At 43.7% G+C, this 17,568-nt stretch overlaps 1 protein-coding gene across 1 annotated transcript; it reads left to right on the forward strand.

Annotated features, from left to right (window-relative positions):
* The first annotated feature begins 44 nt into the window (after positions 1-44).
* CDADC1 (cytidine and dCMP deaminase domain containing 1) lies at positions 45-15,095 on the forward strand. The gene is made up of 9 exons (XM_040542367.1): positions 45-198; positions 3,091-3,185; positions 4,715-4,892; positions 5,700-6,278; positions 7,729-7,778; positions 8,833-9,002; positions 9,565-9,754; positions 10,433-10,493; positions 11,800-15,095. Exons 1-9 carry the CDS (start codon positions 69-71, stop codon positions 11,871-11,873), a joined length of 1,527 nt encoding a protein of 508 aa, XP_040398301.1. The 5' UTR covers positions 45-68; the 3' UTR covers positions 11,874-15,095.
* Positions 15,096-17,568: the final 2,473 nt, after the last annotated feature.

The raw sequence follows: 17,568 nt of genomic DNA on the forward strand, positions 1-17,568 counted from the left end.
TGGCTCCCCATTAGCCGCGGTGCCCGCCCGTCAGCCGCGGTTGCCATGGCGGCCCTGAGGGAGGGGCCATGGCGGCCGGCGGAGGGGGACGGAGCGGGGCGGGGCGGGCGGCACCGGTACCGATGCACGGAGCGGAGGAGGCGGCGGCCGGGGGGCCGCGGGTGAGCGCGGCGAGCACGCAGACCGACAGCATGGCCGGTGAGCGGGGCTGCACGGCTCGGCACGGCTCGGTTGGCCCCGGAGGGGCGCAGCCGTTCTCGGGCCGGTGCTAGCGGCTCAGCCCGGGGGGGGGGGGGTGCGCCTTCGCTCCCCGCTCCGGGCGGGGAGGGGGGGGCTCGCAAAATGGCTGCCCACGCTGCGGGGCTCTGGCATAACCCCTGCAGCCGGCACCAAGCCCTACAGCCGGCATAAAGCCCTACAGCCCAGCCACAACCCGCGGGAGAGGCCCTGCGCCTTTCTGTGTCCCCGTGCAGGAGCAGTGGGGCCTTTGATGCTGCCCTCCCCAGCTTGCTTCCCCCCGGGTGTGCTGTGTGTGCCTCAGGGAACGGGACCCCAAACCTGCAGGGGTAAAATCACACCCCTGGGGGGTGAGCGGGGCTTGGTGGGGGACCGAGGGCTTGGTGCACCTCCAAAGAGCACGCCCTTCCCGCCTGGCTTTGTGCTCAGTAGCAAAGAGCCTCTCTGTAGTTGCTTTAAATTCTTTTACCTTCAAATGTTCACAAAGGTGCCTGCTACCTTCTTCAGCAGTTCCCAAAGGTACCTGCTACCTTCATTAAAAGTCCCCAAAGTTTCCAGGCCGCTTTAATCAACCTTCTCTTCACTCTGTTGAACTTCAGGGAACCTTTAGCTATGTAAATGAATAAAGACGTGAAGATGTTTCCATGATAACTGTGACCACAGTTCGTTGCTTTTCCATCACAATATTCTCCTGCTTCTCATTATATGTTTACGTTGTTTCACAACAGGGAGGTGAACCAGCACATTCCTCAGTTTGTTTCCCTTGTGTACAACTTGTCACACTCAAACTAGGTCCAAAAAAAAACCAAACAGTAGTTCAGACTTGTTTCCATTGTATTTTATTTAAAATCTACTCAGTCTGGTGAATTGTAATCCATTTTAGAAATCCTGATGGTAGACATGTGAGTTGACGTGAATAGTGCTGCTTGTTGTAGCTTGCAACAAGAATGAACTCAAATATCCGTTTAAGAAAACAAATTCTGCTTGTTTAAATGCGGCTGGCAGACTTACCTTTAGTGTCTGTTTTTAGTACAAGTGAGGACAAATCTTCATGTGCACCTTGCTAGCAAGTGTGCCTGATGGGGCTGGCCAGGTGCCCCTTGCAGTGTTTGTGCACAGTGGGACAGCAGAGCTAAGGAGCCTAAGGAGGCAGCATGGCATCGGATGGTGCTGCTGACAGGACTCGATCTGCTTTCTAAAATCCCGAGTAGTTTTGTTCTTCCTTCTGCGTGAGAAAATGCTGCAGAAATACCGTCTGAAAGTGGTGTTCCTGTCATGGGTTGCGTATGTTTGTCTGCTGTCCTAAATGTTTGGGTTCACAGCCATATCATTTACTAACCCTCTCCTCCACCAAAACAGTCTTAGTATCTGATTATATCTGTTCCATACTGCTAGAAGTACTTCAGTAAATGTTTTCCCTTTATTCTGTTCTTGCATCTGCCTTTTCCTCTTTTGCAAAAACGCCACTAACATTTGTGGGAAAGGGTGCAAATGAAAATGATACCGTTATCAGGCAGCACCCATGAGACCTGTGGAGGAATGTGTGCTCATTACAGCTCTCCGTACACGCCCCTGGAATAGGCACTGGAGCTTTTTCAAAGACTTAATTAACTTCTTGCCAAGCGTGAGGCATGCCAGCTTTATGGTGTGTTAGTGAGCCATGCAGTGCTTCCTCCTGTTTGTGGGATGCTTGGTAGTGCTGAGTGCTGGGCCTCACAGGGCACCGTCCCCATATTGAGTAGGTGCGATCCAAAATAGCACAACGTGGTCACTGTTGGGCCTTAGAAAGGGTTCTCTGCTGCCTCTCTGGTTATTCAGTTAGAAGTGACAGCCTGAGTAATAGGTTTATTTTTTTCGTAAAAATCTAACCCAAATTTAAGCAGACCATAAAAATTGAGAAGCGGGTTTCTCCATAACTGGTATAGCTGAAAGATTACACAATGCCTCGTCTGCTCTTGCAGAGGGTGTCAGTGTAAGATCATGATGGTGCTTGGATGTTTTTGCTCTCTGTGTGGTGAGCCCGAAGTTGAATCACGAGATCAGTCTCAGATTTCTGTCAGCATGTGTGAATCACTTGGGCATATTAAGTTATGTGGGCTCTGATCTTTGGTTTTTGCTCTTTGCTTGCAAGTAGAATTAACTCACTGAATTACAGTGAAAGTTTCTCGACTTCCTCTTGTACAAGTATGATCTCTGCATCCAGGTGCAAGCATCCTGGATTGACATCTACCCTCCTGACAAGTGGGTTTGGATGTTGTAATAGCAGAAGCAGTTGATAAAATAGCTTCTGTAGTAGCTGAGGTGGAAAATACTGTTCAAAACTTTTATTTGTGTCTGTGGAAAGGTTTTGGTTTACCTACCAGCTCAGTTAGAACATGCTGGTGGTTGTGAGAAGTATATATTAAGACCCTGAAGATGATGAGAGCCCTCATTGTAAACAAAGTCTTGCTGCATGTTGGTTTATAACACTTCTATATCATTTCACAGGATGGAAACTTGAATGTTTAGGTTACGAAAAGCGAGGGGGTTTTTAAAACATAGAACTTGTGCCAGTTTTGTTTTTCCTTTCTAGAAGCTTGGACGTTTCTGAAAGAACTAGGATCTCAGAACTTAAAGGTAAAGAGAGGCAAGATACTGCTCAGCTGCCTGGTCACATCTTGCCTCTTCTAGCTCTGGTTGTATTCTTCCTGGCATACGTATCCCCTAACCTAGGAAGGAAACGTGGAATCTGGTGTGCCACCTTGGAAGGGTTGCTGACATCTCTACAGCATCCCTTGTGTATCTTAGTCATTAAAACAATGTCGATTTTCTTTATACTCTTTAATAAATACTATTTTTTTCTTCTAATGACAGGTCAAATGCCAAGGCTTTCTAAGGTCAATCTTTTTACTTTGTTCAGTCTCTGGATGGAGCTCTTTCCTTCAGCCGAACAACAGAAGAAGTCACAGGTAAAATGTCAAAGCTTACTGTGAGTTGGTCTTTCTGAACAGATGCTAATAGCTCCTGCAGTGAGTTAACTAAATGGCTCTTTGCATTATCGGTGAAAGAAAAAAAAAAAATCTGATAAAGTTTTTTTCAAATATTTCTTAGAATTAGAAGAGAACCCAGTGTAGGGAGAAAAATAGCAAAACAGTTAAATAGCATTTTATTTTTGAAAAATTAATTGAAAGGCAAGATCTATTCCCAACAGATGAAGCAAGCAGTAAAAGCTGCTGGTCAACTTCGAAAAGCATTGCGACAAAGACATGGTATATACTGTGCATTTCCTACTTTACACTAATTATAACTTTAAGATCAGTGTGGCTTATGGTGTAGAGAGAATCTTTAAAATGACCGTGTTGATGATTGTAGAAGAGTTTTCTTATGCAGTGGAGGTGCACAGTACTATTTGAAACAGTTGCTGATAAGAACTTTTAGGTAACTACATTAGTGACAAAAGAAATCATCCTTGAGAATGGCTCTTATACGTAGCTGCCAGTTGCGTGTCAAAGTACAGGGGTGTTTCCAGAGTGTGCTGGAACAGGGTGTCTCCATTTGTAATCAGAGTTCTTATGATGTTCTTTAAAACGATTACTACTTCATGCAGAGCAGACCCATGTGCTAGGATCCATCACACATATGTCAACCAGGACAAGAAAAGACAGGAAAATAATCTGAGTGACAATTAGACCTAATTTTCAGAGTTTAGTATTGTATGTCCCAGACTAGATTGCTGTCTTTGTGAAAGAGGGAAAGATGAACCCTATACAGACTTCAAATGCAGTTTCAAATTTAGTAATTCAGTTAGGAATGGCACATGGGTTATATGTAGGGCTTTGGTACAGCCTCATCTCTGTAACTGCAAAGAAATTGAATAATTTACAGACAAGTGTTCTGGTAGCAGCTGGATTACATAATGAGATCTGTTTCACCAGCTTCATCAAACTAGCCAGTGCTCGGTTTCCTCACAGTACATGGGAATCCAGATGTAAGAGCTCTTGTCTATGATATGCAGACTTTTTCCATGGAAGCTTCTTTAGAACCGTGATTTATTTCTATAAATGAAAGAGACCGAAATAAAGCAACTGGATCCCAGGATGGTCAAGGTTAAGAAAGAATTTAAATTCATGAACCCTTTAAGATGCCGAACGATTCAGAGGGGCTTTCAGTTATAGTTGAAAGAATTTTCTGTGCATCTCCTGGGTTTTGTAGTGGGCAAAACAATGATCAAAAAATTCAGAAATTTGCAACAGGTCTTGATATGAAGTTTGGCAGGGGCGCAGCACTCAGGTATTAAAAGACACATGTAGAAACCACCACTGTTTAGTGAAAATATAACAGATTTATTTAGTGATTCATATCAAATTTGTACTGAAGAGGAGTATGCTCTGTTCCTGGTTGATTAGAGTTACCCAAGGAAGAGCTGTAATATCTCAGTGGGCTTGATGCTAAAAATAATTATTATAATAATGATAATAGTAATGCATTTTTTCTGTAGGTAAAGAAGAGTGGTCTAGTTGTGGTGAAAAACATGACGATTATTGGTCTTCATTGTTCCAGTACAGACTTGCACGCTGGCCAGATTGCACTTATTAAACACGGATCAAGACTTAAAAACTGTGATCTTTATTTTTCCAGAAAACCATGTTCGACTTGTTTAAAAATGATTGTAAATGGTAAGCAAGGACTGCCATATAGTAGGAGAAAAAGTTATGCTTGTGATTGGTGGTATCAGAAAGCCTGTTTTCTCTTTGGATTGTCACAGATGAGAGTGCTGATTGCTAACTTGTGTAAGACTGTGCTGATACTTGCCACAAGTCTGAAAATGGTATTGAATGTGCATTTCCTGAAGGTCAAGGTACTAAGTGTTTGCTAATGAGACCCCATTTCTTTGTGCAACTAACACTGGCGATGGTTCTCTCTCCTGTGGGATGCAGCATGGAGATTCTCACGTACCCGTTGTACTTTCCAAGAACAACCCTAAGTCTGATGACTAGAGATTGCTGCATTTTTTTCTTTGCCCTCTCATTGCTTGTTAGTGGCAACACAGTATTTCTGAGCAGAAATCACGGGAACTACTTTAAGGCTTCCTTTTTTCCAAGTGAGATGAAGACAGGTCAGATAATTCTCTTCCTGAAATGGGATCTTCTGGTACAGCCCGTCTGTAAGTTTTGGGTTTGAATCTCAGAAGCAGCTTCTATTAGTGCTAACTTTTTGTGCATGGTGGTAACATATCTGCTGTAGGCAAGACGTAAACTTAGGCTGCCACAAAGATGTTAGAACTTAAATTCCAATTTTTGTCTATGGCCTGATTATCAAGTTGGATAAGTCTTGACACTGACATCTGCTAGAATTCTTACTGTCCAGACACACCTTAAGCACCACTTGGGGTCTTGAAGGAGTAAAAAGAGGGTTAGGCAATAGCGTGTTGTATACGAGGTTTGTGTTGCACTGTACTTAAATGGCTCCTTTTGCTCTTGCAGCTGGGGTGAACAGGATTTCCTACTGGCCTGCAGATCCTGAAATCAGCTTGCAGAATGAGGCTTCCAATCCCATGACGACTGATGATGCAAAGCTAGATGCCAAAGCAGTGGAACGACTCAAGTCAAATAGTCGTGCTCGGGTGTGTGTGCTGCTTCAGCCCTTAGTATGCTACATGGTGCAGTTCATTGAAGAAACTTCCACCAAGTTTGATTTTATTCAAAAAATAGCAAAATCTCAGCCTGACTTTAATACTGACTTTTATACCGCATGTAGGCAAGAGAAAATAAAGGAGTATGAAAGTTTATTCCTAATTTCAAATGAGGAAACGCACAAGCAAATACTGATGACAATAGGACTGGAGAACCTCTGTGAAAATCCCTACTTCAGCAATCTTAGGCAAAATATGAAGGATCTTGTCTTGGTCTTGGCCACAGTGGCTGCCAGCGTCCCTGTCTTTGGTTGCTTCGGGTTTTACAGCAGTGAATCACAGCCAACAAATGAAACGTACCATCAGGGTTTGCCCCAAGAAATTGCAAGGCACTGTATGATACAAGCCCGATTACTCGCATACCGGACAGGTGAGTTGATACAATAGTGGAGGAGGAACGGGTCTTGTGAGTAGAGTGAGTTCCTGGTTTCAGTCTTGTTTCATCGAAATACTTCCTTGAGCAAGCTGCTGAATTGGCGTGTACTTCCATTCCTACACCTGTGAGACGAGAGCAGCAGTAGTAGTAGAAACTCCACAGGGGAACATAGTACTGTGCGTGAAAGCACGGAGCTTTTCCAAGAGAAAATCAATGCAGGTATCTCACATACCCACTAGCAAAGCCTGCCAACGCCTATCTGAAAATGCAACACAATGACTTTTAAATTCTTCTTTAAGTAGCTCTTTTTACAGACGTTTCGCAAGACGCTTCTGTTATTAAGTAAGTCCCCAAAGTTTAAGCATATTACATACACTTCTTCAGAAAAGAAGAGGTTTTTGTACAGCTGTTGTTGCATATAGACCAAGATAGACTGACAAAGCTTGAGTACCTTGAGTACCTGTTGAGTACCTTGGTGCAGCAAACTTCAGTTTTATCTCTGCTTTTCATCCTGGACTCAAGTCTGTTTTTTGAGCAAACTCTTATTCCACATTAATCCTGTAATGAAGCACTAATTCTCTATGAAATTAAAATCAGTAACAACCCTGCAGATGCATGTAACAAAAGCAAGATCAAAAGATATATTCTGTGCTGGGTTACTATACATCAATAACTAATACGTATGTAGAATATAAATAAAGTCAGCCCTCATAAAACCTATATTTGGCAGGAGAAGACCCTTTTTGAGTGATTGTGTGTGGTAGTGATACCAAGGGTAATGGAAAATTGTTAATTGAAACAGTGTAATCTACAGTATTCATCACGAGAAGCCTGAAATATTTTTTTGACCTTGATATGCTCTTTTAACTGGTCAAGACTCTCCTTAATAGCAACTGGGGAAGGTTTACAAGATCCATAAAAATCTTCCAAGTCACATAAAGGAAAGTTCTGTTCCAGTTTTCCCATGGTAGTGATAGGAAACATCCCCCAAAAATCTGAGTGTTAACATTTTGTCTCTGAATTGGGTATAAAATAAAACTAATTTTGGTACGAGTTCAGACTAGGGAACCATAAATATAGGGAGTGGCAGCAATTAAGTAATAAATATGAGAAATGGTTTTATTGGGTTTCCATCTCGGATCATTGTGCCTGTCTGCATGTATTCTTGGCACATTTTCTGATCTGATAAATACGTATTGGTTGCTGCTCAGCATTTGTGGACAAATGTACTTGGCAAAGTCTTAGAAGGCTGGCCTTGCACTTAGAGCACACCCAGCATTTCCAGTAGACTCGTATGACTTTGAAGCTCTCAGTCTTTGTGCATGCTTTTCTCCTGTCCACAAAGCAATGAATGTAAATCCTTACTCTAGGATATCATATATTAATGTGTACATAACTTAGAAGTACCTTATTTGTTACTCACTGCTAAAATGTTGTGTTTTAGAGGATCATAAAACAGGAGTTGGAGCTATTATTTGGGCAGAAGAAAAATCAGTAAGTATTGAACAAGGTGCTTCTTCTTGCACTCATCATTCATACACTTGTATCTGCTTTGAGCTTGTTATTTTATTTTGAAAAATGCACTTGTGTATAAACTCGCATGCATGTAGGGTGCTATAGAAAGCTTGCCCTCCTTGTTGTTTGGTAACTAAGTTAAAGACTTTCCATTGCTATGCTGTCAAGATGAAGGAGAGCGATAAAGTAGCGCAGAAAGAAAACCCTGCCACAGTGTTTCTGCCTGTCTTTTTAGTGTGCTTGCTTCCCTAGTTGTTGTCAAATACTCCAGGTGTTCCAGCTATGAAGTTTTTTCCCAGCTGTCTACTCTCCTCTTTTGGAGAGGTCTCAGAGCAATCATAGCCTGGGGATATTTGTTGCAGTTGAACTGCTGTACCGACTTCAGCAGGTTCCCTTTTGAATCAAAGTGATATTTTTCTGCAAATACTGTCAAAGTGCCTTTTCCCATCTAAATATATCGATTTTATTTCTTTTTGTCTCTCATTACGCATGTTACCCATCCAGGAAGCCTCATTCTTCATGGAACTGCAACCTACTCTTCTAACATCTTGGTTTTTTTGCCACTTCAGTCATCAAGTGCTTATTCCAGTTTTGTTTCTTGTACTTATTTCAATCACTGATTGCTACCTTGCTACTTTGTCGGCCCACTGGTCACTGCATCTGTTCAGAGGCAGGTGAAACAGTCCCTGGCACATCAGGGACTAGCTCCACCTTTCTTTAATTTTGCACATTGCGGAGTCTTAATGACTAAATCCTTCAGACTTTTTGTTCCTTGATAAAAGGAACGCCTGGTGCAGCGTGTTGTCCGGGGTGTTGCAGTTTGCCTGCGTGGCTCCTGTGGAGCTTGATGGAAAAGCTCCATGCAGACATGGAGCAGTTAGCAGGAGCTGAGTTTTCTTTTAACAGCTGTAACTTGGCATGAACTGGTAATATTTGCATACTGAACAGAATGTGAAAGCATGTATTGCACAACACTTTGACTTAGTACTCGGTTTAGACGTCACCAAAAATGATGATTTGCTTGCTGTTGCAGAGAAGCTGTGACGGAACAGGAGCAATGTATTTTGTAGGCTGTGGTTACAACGCCTTTCCTGCTGGATCTGAATATGCCGATTTTCCACACATGGACGATAAACAAAAAGATCGGGAGATCAGAAAGTTCAGATACATTATACACGCTGAGCAGAACGCCTTGACGTTCAGGTAACGGGTTTAATTTTACGACAGAAAAGAAAGAAACAGTTCAGAAACTATCACAATGACATCATGCTTTTGTCATGGAATTAAGTGTGGATTGTGGTCACAGTCTTGTTTTATGCCTATGCTGCAGAACTTGGATGTGCACAGACACAGTCAGCTCGGGGGTTTCTGCAGACAGAGTCTGAGTGAACTTGGTTTCAAAAGGATATTCACTGTGATGATTCACAAAAGGATATTCGCATACTCAGTATGTGGCAGCTATCTTTCAGATGCAAGTCACTGCGTCTGGTTCCTGCTATGACCATGCTATAAACTGAAATATGGAAGCGTGGCAGTTGTTGAGGCTTCCAACATGATACGAGATATGCATGGAAACATAGGAGGGGTGTTTCATTCACTGAGAGTAAAACCGAACCAGATGTCATTGTATACCTACACACATGACCGCGAATAAGCTGCTTCTGTGTGTAGATATTAACACAACACTTCTTTACTTGTTCCCATTGTCACCATTCAAAACTCTCAAGAGGTAAATTCTGAAATTCTGTTTTCTGGCTGCTTGTAGGTGCCGAGAAATAAAGCCAGATGAGAGAAGCATGATATTTGTCACAAAATGTCCTTGCGATGAATGTGTCCCTTTAATCAAAGGGGCTGGTATCAAGCAAATCTATGCAGGAGATGTTGATGCTGGCAAAAAGAAAGCAGACATATCGTATATGAAGTTTGGTGAACTTGAGGGTGTAAGCAAATTTACCGTAAGTGTCTTGATGTACTATATTCTAAAAATATAGGGAGGGAGGGCAGCGGGAGCAGTCATCTGGAGCGAGGGTGGGGGAGTGTTTCCTTGTGCTGCTGAATCATGTGTGAGTGGAATCAAGAGGTTGCTCTGGCATGCCTCTTGGGAGGAGTGGTGTGCCATCTGCCAGATGGTGAGGCCCAGTGCGCCTGTTTTCTGGGATGTAATTTCCTTCCAGATTGCCCTCTGACTTGTTGCTGCTGATTGACACGGTGTCATAACACTCTAAAGTGCCTCAACTCTCCCCTCTCAACTCTCAACTCTCCTCTCCTCTCCTCGTAACTCTCCTCGAGCCCCCTGTCACAGACCAGCAGCTGGTGTGGGAGATCACTTTGTGCTTTCATAGCCCTTCCCAGGAGTTCCTGAGAGAGCTGTGGTGGTTTTTGAAGGTGGACAAGTGCACCTGTGCTCAGGGTGCTCACCATGACAAGCTGCAGTGCTGTTGGCTTGCTTCTCCTTCTCAAAGGAATAAATGGCCTTGCATCCCTTAATAGCTTTGTATCCTCAAAGGAAGCGTGTTTGTGGGGGAACCCTTCTTTCCTCGCCTCACAGTGGAGGGCTGGAGGGTACTTCTTTCTCCCCTTGCTCTTTCATCTGTCTTCTGGAATAAGTAAATTTTTTCTTCTTCTTTTACCAGTGGCAACTAAATCCATTTCACACCAATGCCCTTGAATTCCACGATCCCATGACCAGGGAGAGTAAGTGTGTTTTTTTTTTCATTAATGTGTTTTATGACTGAAATAGTAAGTGAGATCAAGTTTTAAACAAACCTGAATTCCTCTGGGGATTGATTTCAGTTAGTTAAATTTTGCTGTGAACACTTCTCTGAACTTTTTGAATAGATGAACTAATGGTAAGTTAAAAATATGAGCTTGTTTTAGCAAATGCTTGGCACTCGTATGTGTTACAAAATCTCGTAATGCTATTATGAAGAACAGCAATATACTCTTTTGCACTTAGATCATTTCAGACTACTTTATCATGTTTTATATTGTTTTCTATAAAGACTTTAAGGGACTTGGTGTGCTTTTTTTTTTTTTTTAAGAGGAGTTGGACTCTTCTAAGTCATTTAAATATGTTGTGCAGGACATTCCAGTGCTTATCTTATTATGAAGCAGAATCTACACCATTGTTTTCCAATGAATAATTATATATATATAAATATATTTTTTTTTCCTTCAGTTTCGTTAGTTTTGATGGTAGCTGGGGCACAGGTCAAAAAATCCTTGTCTACCTACACCCCTTAGAACTGGATCTGACACCTTCTGAAAACAGTTTAGATGAGAGGTACACTGAGGCCTTTTTGTGCTACAGAAGGGGCCTACCACTTGCACCAACTGCCAGCCACCAGTCCTTAAAATGTTTCTCAGAGGGGAAAATAATGTGGAAAAATAAGCTAAATAATTTTTGTGCCTCAAGCAGAAAGATGTGGAGCATAAAGATAGGGAGCTGGCAGTTGCTCGAAGGATTGAGTACCATGCTGGGAGCATAAACAAGACTGCAGGTGTTTTTTGTAGCACGTGAATAGCCACAACCTAGAAGCTAATTCCTAACGTAGTGAGCTAGATTAGTGGAGAAGTCTTTTTGTTAGCTATTTCCTTATGGGTCACGGCAAGGAATGGGGAGGGAAGGGTTCAGGGTAGTGTTTATGGCGTTAGTAATAACTGCCTAATGTCAGGGCGTGTTTGTCCCTCCCTCTGCTAATGGTTTTCAGCCGGAGAAAGATTCATCCTGTGGTACTTCTGTTTGACAACCTTTAGCAGGGTTCATTTTTCTAACAATGTTTTCTTTAGGATGGTATGCTCGCATTTTCAACACTAAACTGTTTTAATTTGCTCTCTTTCTGTAATATGTTTCTCTTGCTATGATTATTGCACGATCCCTATGTGGGGAGGAAGACATCTCCTGCCCCCACCCAGTGTCATTCCAGTGTGCCTGTACCTGTTGAGTATTTAGACTATGCTTACTGTTGTATTAACATTTTACCTTTTCTTTTTTCTTTAGATGGGGTCCAGAAAACAAAATCAGTAGATGACCAGCAGCACCAAAACAAGAAACTGTGTCTTGGTCACTATTGAATAATTAAGCACTTCTGCAGTCTTGCTCTTTATTTTTTATAATGCAGCCTGTTTGCACTTTCATATAATGAAGAGTTTTATTTATTGTTTGGAAGGTGATTTTTAGAATAAGTTTATTTATGATGTCTTAAATGTTTTACAGAATTACCTGAAGGTCTTTTTAATTTAGAAGTTCCTGGGGAAAAAATGCTGCTTGTATTTTCTATGAAAGTAATTGGGTGGCAAATCATTGTTAATGCATAACAAAATACTGAAGGTTCATTGGTGGTAGGTCAGAGGAGTAATAAAAGTGTCTCCTTGCCTGGTGTATGGATTGAGGGAATGAATTTCTACGTTCTGGGTTATCAGAATGCAGAAATAAGTAGAGTACTCAAGGGAATCTCCTAGAAAATGGTAGATAAATTATCGCTAGTAATTATTCCTAGTCCCTGAAAGTGGCTTTTGCTTCTCAGTCTGCTTGTATGGTGGAGACACTGCCACTGGGATGAAGATGGTTGCTAGATGAGTGATTTGGAGATTAAGCTTGTCTCTCAAACATAACTTCTTCCAGCTACCATAGCAGCACGGCTGGTTTGTTCTGTGGTACTTGTGCTGCTGCTGTGTGTTCTGCGTGCTTCCTCAAGTGCATCCCATCTGAATTAATCTAGACCTAGACTAGGTTTGCTTTTTCTCAGCTTCTGGATACAGGCCTGAAAGATTTTGGCTGTATGTGTATCACTGGCCCCAACGTGCTATGCGAAGACTGCTGGTGTTTAGTTTTTGTTAAGCTTCTCTAACGGGCGTCTAGGACTCGAGGAGCAGATAAAGAGCCAGAGATCCTGTTGTTTCTTAGATAGGATGATCTGTACCAGTGGAATAGGCCAAATCTTTTCAGGTGCCAGTCTCTTCGCTGTCGACATGAGGAGGTGATGTTAAAACAGCTGGTTTCATGCAGTCTCGTGTTGTTGCTACTTTCGAGGGAGTGCTGGGTGGGGGACAGGTAACTGGAATAGGGAGTTTTTACCCCTAGAACCTTTTGAGAGGTCACTCTCCCTACTCTCAGCTGTTTGCTGCTTTGAATGTAACCTCTAGCTGCTGTAGCAGATGTACCAAGACTTTCTGTTCACTCCTCTGCTGAGCTCTCAACTACAAATGCCTTAAACCTCTTTCATGCTGCTACAGATAGGACGTGCAAACATTCTTCCCAGTTCTTCCACACATCTTGTCTTTCTTTGTTGCCCTCCTCAAAACCCTGAAAGGGGAATCATGTTCTAAGATGCTGCTATAGTTTCTGTTTTTACTTGTAGGCTTTGGATAGCAAAGCTGTGATTAGACAGTGTGCAAAGTGGCATTAACGTGGCATTAATAGTAGGTAGTTTGCTCGCACCCAGTCTGGCTACTGCTCCCATATTTTAAGGTACAATTCTTGGTGCTTGGAACTGCACCAAGTAGCTGTGATTCCTCACGGCCCACATTATAACTTCATACCAGAACAGGGCAGTGCTTATATCCTCTTACCACCATGACAATTCGCTCTCACTGAAGCTGGAGAAGCTGCTGTTTCCCTCAGTCTAGTTAAACTGAAGACTACTCTCCAGCTGCTGGAAGAGTGAGGTGCATGCCATGTTAGCAGCAGAAATCTCACCGGGCATGTTTGACCTGCACCACTGCTGCCCTGCTAAGCAGGGTGCGTACAGCTTCATTTCCCAGGAGCAGATAGTGCTAGTGAAGGAGGAAAATACAACCCTGTTTGTCAACCAAAGGAAGGATGGTGAAATCTATTTTTTGCATCACACTGAAAAAAAGTGCGTTTGCACAGTAGCTCATGAGGAAGTAACTGAACTGCTGCTTCACTAGAACTGAATTACCACCAGGTCTTCTGGTCTAGGGTGCGGAACTGGGATCCTGAACTTCGTTTAGGGCCAGCAGATCTAGCTGCAAGAGGTCTGTGCCTTACCTATCAGATTCAGAGTGCAGTGTAGATCCAGTTTTCAGACCGGGGATTAAGTTACTGTTCTGGGTGTTGTACAAACCTCAGAAATAGTTCTAGTTGTTTTTTGTTTTTTTTTTTTTTTCCTCTCATCAAGGAATATAGTTCCATTCCTTGCAACTTCCATATGAGGTTAAAGTTGGGTATTGTTGGTGTTTCATAAGCAAGATTGTCTTTATAGTCTGTTTTAAATCATGAATATTTTACTTTGGCATATTTTTTCTTTCCACTTCTTGTAAGCATCTTGTGTTAGAGTAATTACTCTTGGCTTTTCCTACAGATTGGAAGAACACTGTCCAGATTAAAGTAAAAAAATCCACCCTATCCCCTGAAACCTTGTTTCTGTAATCCATTGGCAGTGCTTTTCTACTTGAGGTAGAAGCAGGGGAAAAAACAGGTGCAGATTTAAGGCCCCTTCATGTTTATACTGATCAGTCAACTGGTGTCAAAATAGGTAAAGAAGTCTGTATCTGTGCAGGAAAAGCTGAAATTGAAAAGTCCCCAAAAGGTTGTAGGTGGCCTGGGTACAAGGAGAGGTAAATCAAGATATGCATCAAATATCGCACATCACATTAAATAACTACGCTGCAGCGAATGCTGCTGGTAGTCTGTACTTCATGAGGAGTTAAGATTTTACCTTTACTTTTTATTGATTTTTTTAAAAAGGTATTTTTGTACAAAGCTTCCTGTGAAACTTGGAATTGCTTTTAAGGCTGAAGGCTCGGAAGTCGGACTGTCTGTCATGCCATCTTTCTACAAATTCCTCCAGAAGTTCACAAATTTCTCTGATTATTGATGTAACACTACTTCTTTACTTCTTGCTGAAATTGCAAAGTAGTGTCTTTATCCTGACCACTAGGAAGAATGTGAATGGGGTTTCTCACAACCCCCAGACTCCATAGGCGCTGTCGTGCATGTCATCTGCTTACCCGAGAGAAGCACGGAAGGACTGGGCATCTCCTGCAGTGCTTATTTTGCAAATGAACTCTAGCGTGTTTGTTTCTTACTTAAAAAAAAAAAAAACTGTATTTAAAATTACGAAATGTAGAAGTTATATATTTTATATATACGTATGAAATTTCGATATGCATTTTGGGTCTCTTCCATCAATGCCGGAGTAGTCATTTCAATCGCAGGTATTAACTACCAGTAGTAATTTGGCTTCTCGACTGAGAATTACAGAACTTCTCTGTTAATTTGCCTTACAGCAAAACATGTTTTCAGCTAATAAATTCAGTAAGTACTGAAGTGTATTTTTAAGTGCTTTGGTTTATTAGAAATGCTACAGAGTGCTTTGAAATACGCACGCCCTTTACTGGCCGGGCACTGTCCTTGCTCCTGCAGTCGCAGCTGTTTGCGAAGCTGCATCGCCACCCTCTGCTCTGCCTGGAGACTTTGTCTCAGCCTCAGCCTGCCTCCTGCCAGCCCCGGGGGACGGCTGGGGTCCCTTCCCATGGCCCCACAAGCATTAATGGACATTAATTCCATGCTTGGGAGAGTAAGAGCTGCCTCAAGGAGTTGCTTGGCTGGAAGGGATGGAAGTGGGCATAGCTCTGACCATCCAGAAGCACAACGGGTCCCTGCAGCACCTCCTGCCTGAGTCGACTTGATGAGCTCCAAGCCTGGTTCGTGCCCCAGGGCCACGCACAGGCAGCACTGCTGTAGACACACAGTGAGCGGCTGGTGGGACATGGTCAGCAGGGCTGGCAGTGGCACAGGCTGCCCAGAGCCGTGTTTAATGCGGGGACTGTTCTGAAAACCTCTGTGCTCCTCAATAGATTTCTGTTTTAGCTATTCCGCCTGTGAACCAGGCTTTAAATAGAACATGTTTGGCTTTAATTTGTTAGATTCAGTAAGCGACATTGCTTAGAGACTAGAAAAGCAAAGAAGGCAGATGGTGTTTGCTGATCTCTAACAGATTCAAATTATCGTCTCGTTAATGAAGACGGTCACAGTGCCACATAGGCAGACCCCAACTCCAGTCTGCAGAGAAAGGTAATTGCGGAGAATTGTTGTCAAACACTTCACTGATCTTCTTTGGGATCCTTCTGTTTTCCCAGACCTGTTTAGCTATCTGCTGAAGTGCCAGTTCTGCATGCCATACACACGGGCATGGTCAGCATCTAGTCCTAAGTGTTTTTAGGTATCAGGCAGAATGCTCTGCGGGTCTGTTCTCTGGTAGCATCTTCCACTGGAACCAGCCTCCCCCTGATAGCAGGGGCACCTTCACGACTTTATGACTTCAGGCGTGACAAAACACTCCCTAGAAATTCAGAGCACTTGTGTATACCTCTGGGGCATGTTAGAGACAAACCCTGCAGCAGCAAGGAGTTGCTCCGCCAGTTCCCTGCCTGGCTCAGCAAGCCCAGCTCAGCAACACCTCCTAAACCTGCTTCCCTTTCTCTAAGCTGTTGCGGTTTGGCCTTGGCTGCTGCAAAAAGAGTTCAGGCTCATCTCCGGCAGCAATTCAGCTGCAGGAGGGCGCAGTGCCCGACGCAGCCAGCAGAGGGCAGCGCCCGCAGGGCTACGGAGCGCGGTGAGCCCGGGGCCCGGAGCCCGGCCAGGGCTGCGGCTCTGCGGGCACCGGCAGCGGCCCTGCCCGGTAGGGGGGCGGGCGGTGCTTTGCCATGCATTGTGTTGCAGACACCCAAAAATATCCCCGCGGCTGCTGATTCAGGCACCGAAAGGCGAAGGTGTGCTGGGACTCGTAAGTGCCAGAGCACTCGGGGCGGCACAAAAGCCGTAAATGTGATGAACAAAAAAATGAGGCTGGCACGACTGCCGTTTGGGTGAAGGGCGCTGCATGAGTCGCAGCAGCACAGGCTTAACCATGTTTGGGCTAGGGAGAGACATGCAGAGGGACGTGCTGAGCACAGCTTTTCCCTCGGGTATTTTGTGGCGTGACATTTATCTCCAGCACGCCGATGAGGATCGGTTTGTACCTGAAATTTTCCGCTTCATTTTTGCCAAGGAGCCAGGCTCCTCCTCATCGTGGGATGGTGTTCCTCAGGTCACAGGACCACTGAACTCCCACCACTGTTGAAGGGATCACATCTGTCTATTCCAGCTATAACATAGCCGGTTACTTCTGCAACACACTGCTCACTGCAGCCAGAGAGGCTCATTAACACAAATGAAGCCTTTGTGGTCTGCTTGTGTTTTTCTCTTTGTTCGCCTTCATTGTTCAATTATCTTCCCTTTAGCTCTGGTGAGGTCACCTCACTCCTTTGCCAGTAAATTTTCCCCCAGGGCAGCTAAATTTCTAACTTGGCAAAAAAAATAAAAGGTTGAAGAAGCCTGGAGGAACCATGAAGTATTTCAACAACTTTAGCAAAAGCCAGGCCTTAGGGATGTCTCATAAAGGCCAGCATTGATACATTTTCCTCCTTCCCAATGGCCTTTCAGAAAGGCCTGAAAGATGTCTTTAAAATAGTACGCATGCCAGTACATTCAACTGCCAATAGCCTTTCATTCCAAGCATGGGGCAAGGCAGATTTATCAGGAGGAAGCAAAAACCAGCAGAAGCAGAAGCTTCTGGCCGTGTGGCTGGAAGGGGCACTAGCCAGAGCGCTGGGCTTGTTGTTGAACAGGCTGATGTCTCTCCCCCTTGCCTGACATCTCCTGGGAAGTGTGGCTTTCTCGCCTGTCCCTGCTGTCTCCTTCCTTTCCCATTTGACAGGCAGCACAAGCCATGGCGGACAGCCCACGACACAAACCTGCTCCGTC

Source organism: Cygnus olor, chromosome 1 (genome assembly GCF_009769625.2).
Source record: "Cygnus olor isolate bCygOlo1 chromosome 1, bCygOlo1.pri.v2, whole genome shotgun sequence".
Classification (NCBI taxonomy): domain Eukaryota; kingdom Metazoa; phylum Chordata; class Aves; order Anseriformes; family Anatidae; genus Cygnus; species Cygnus olor.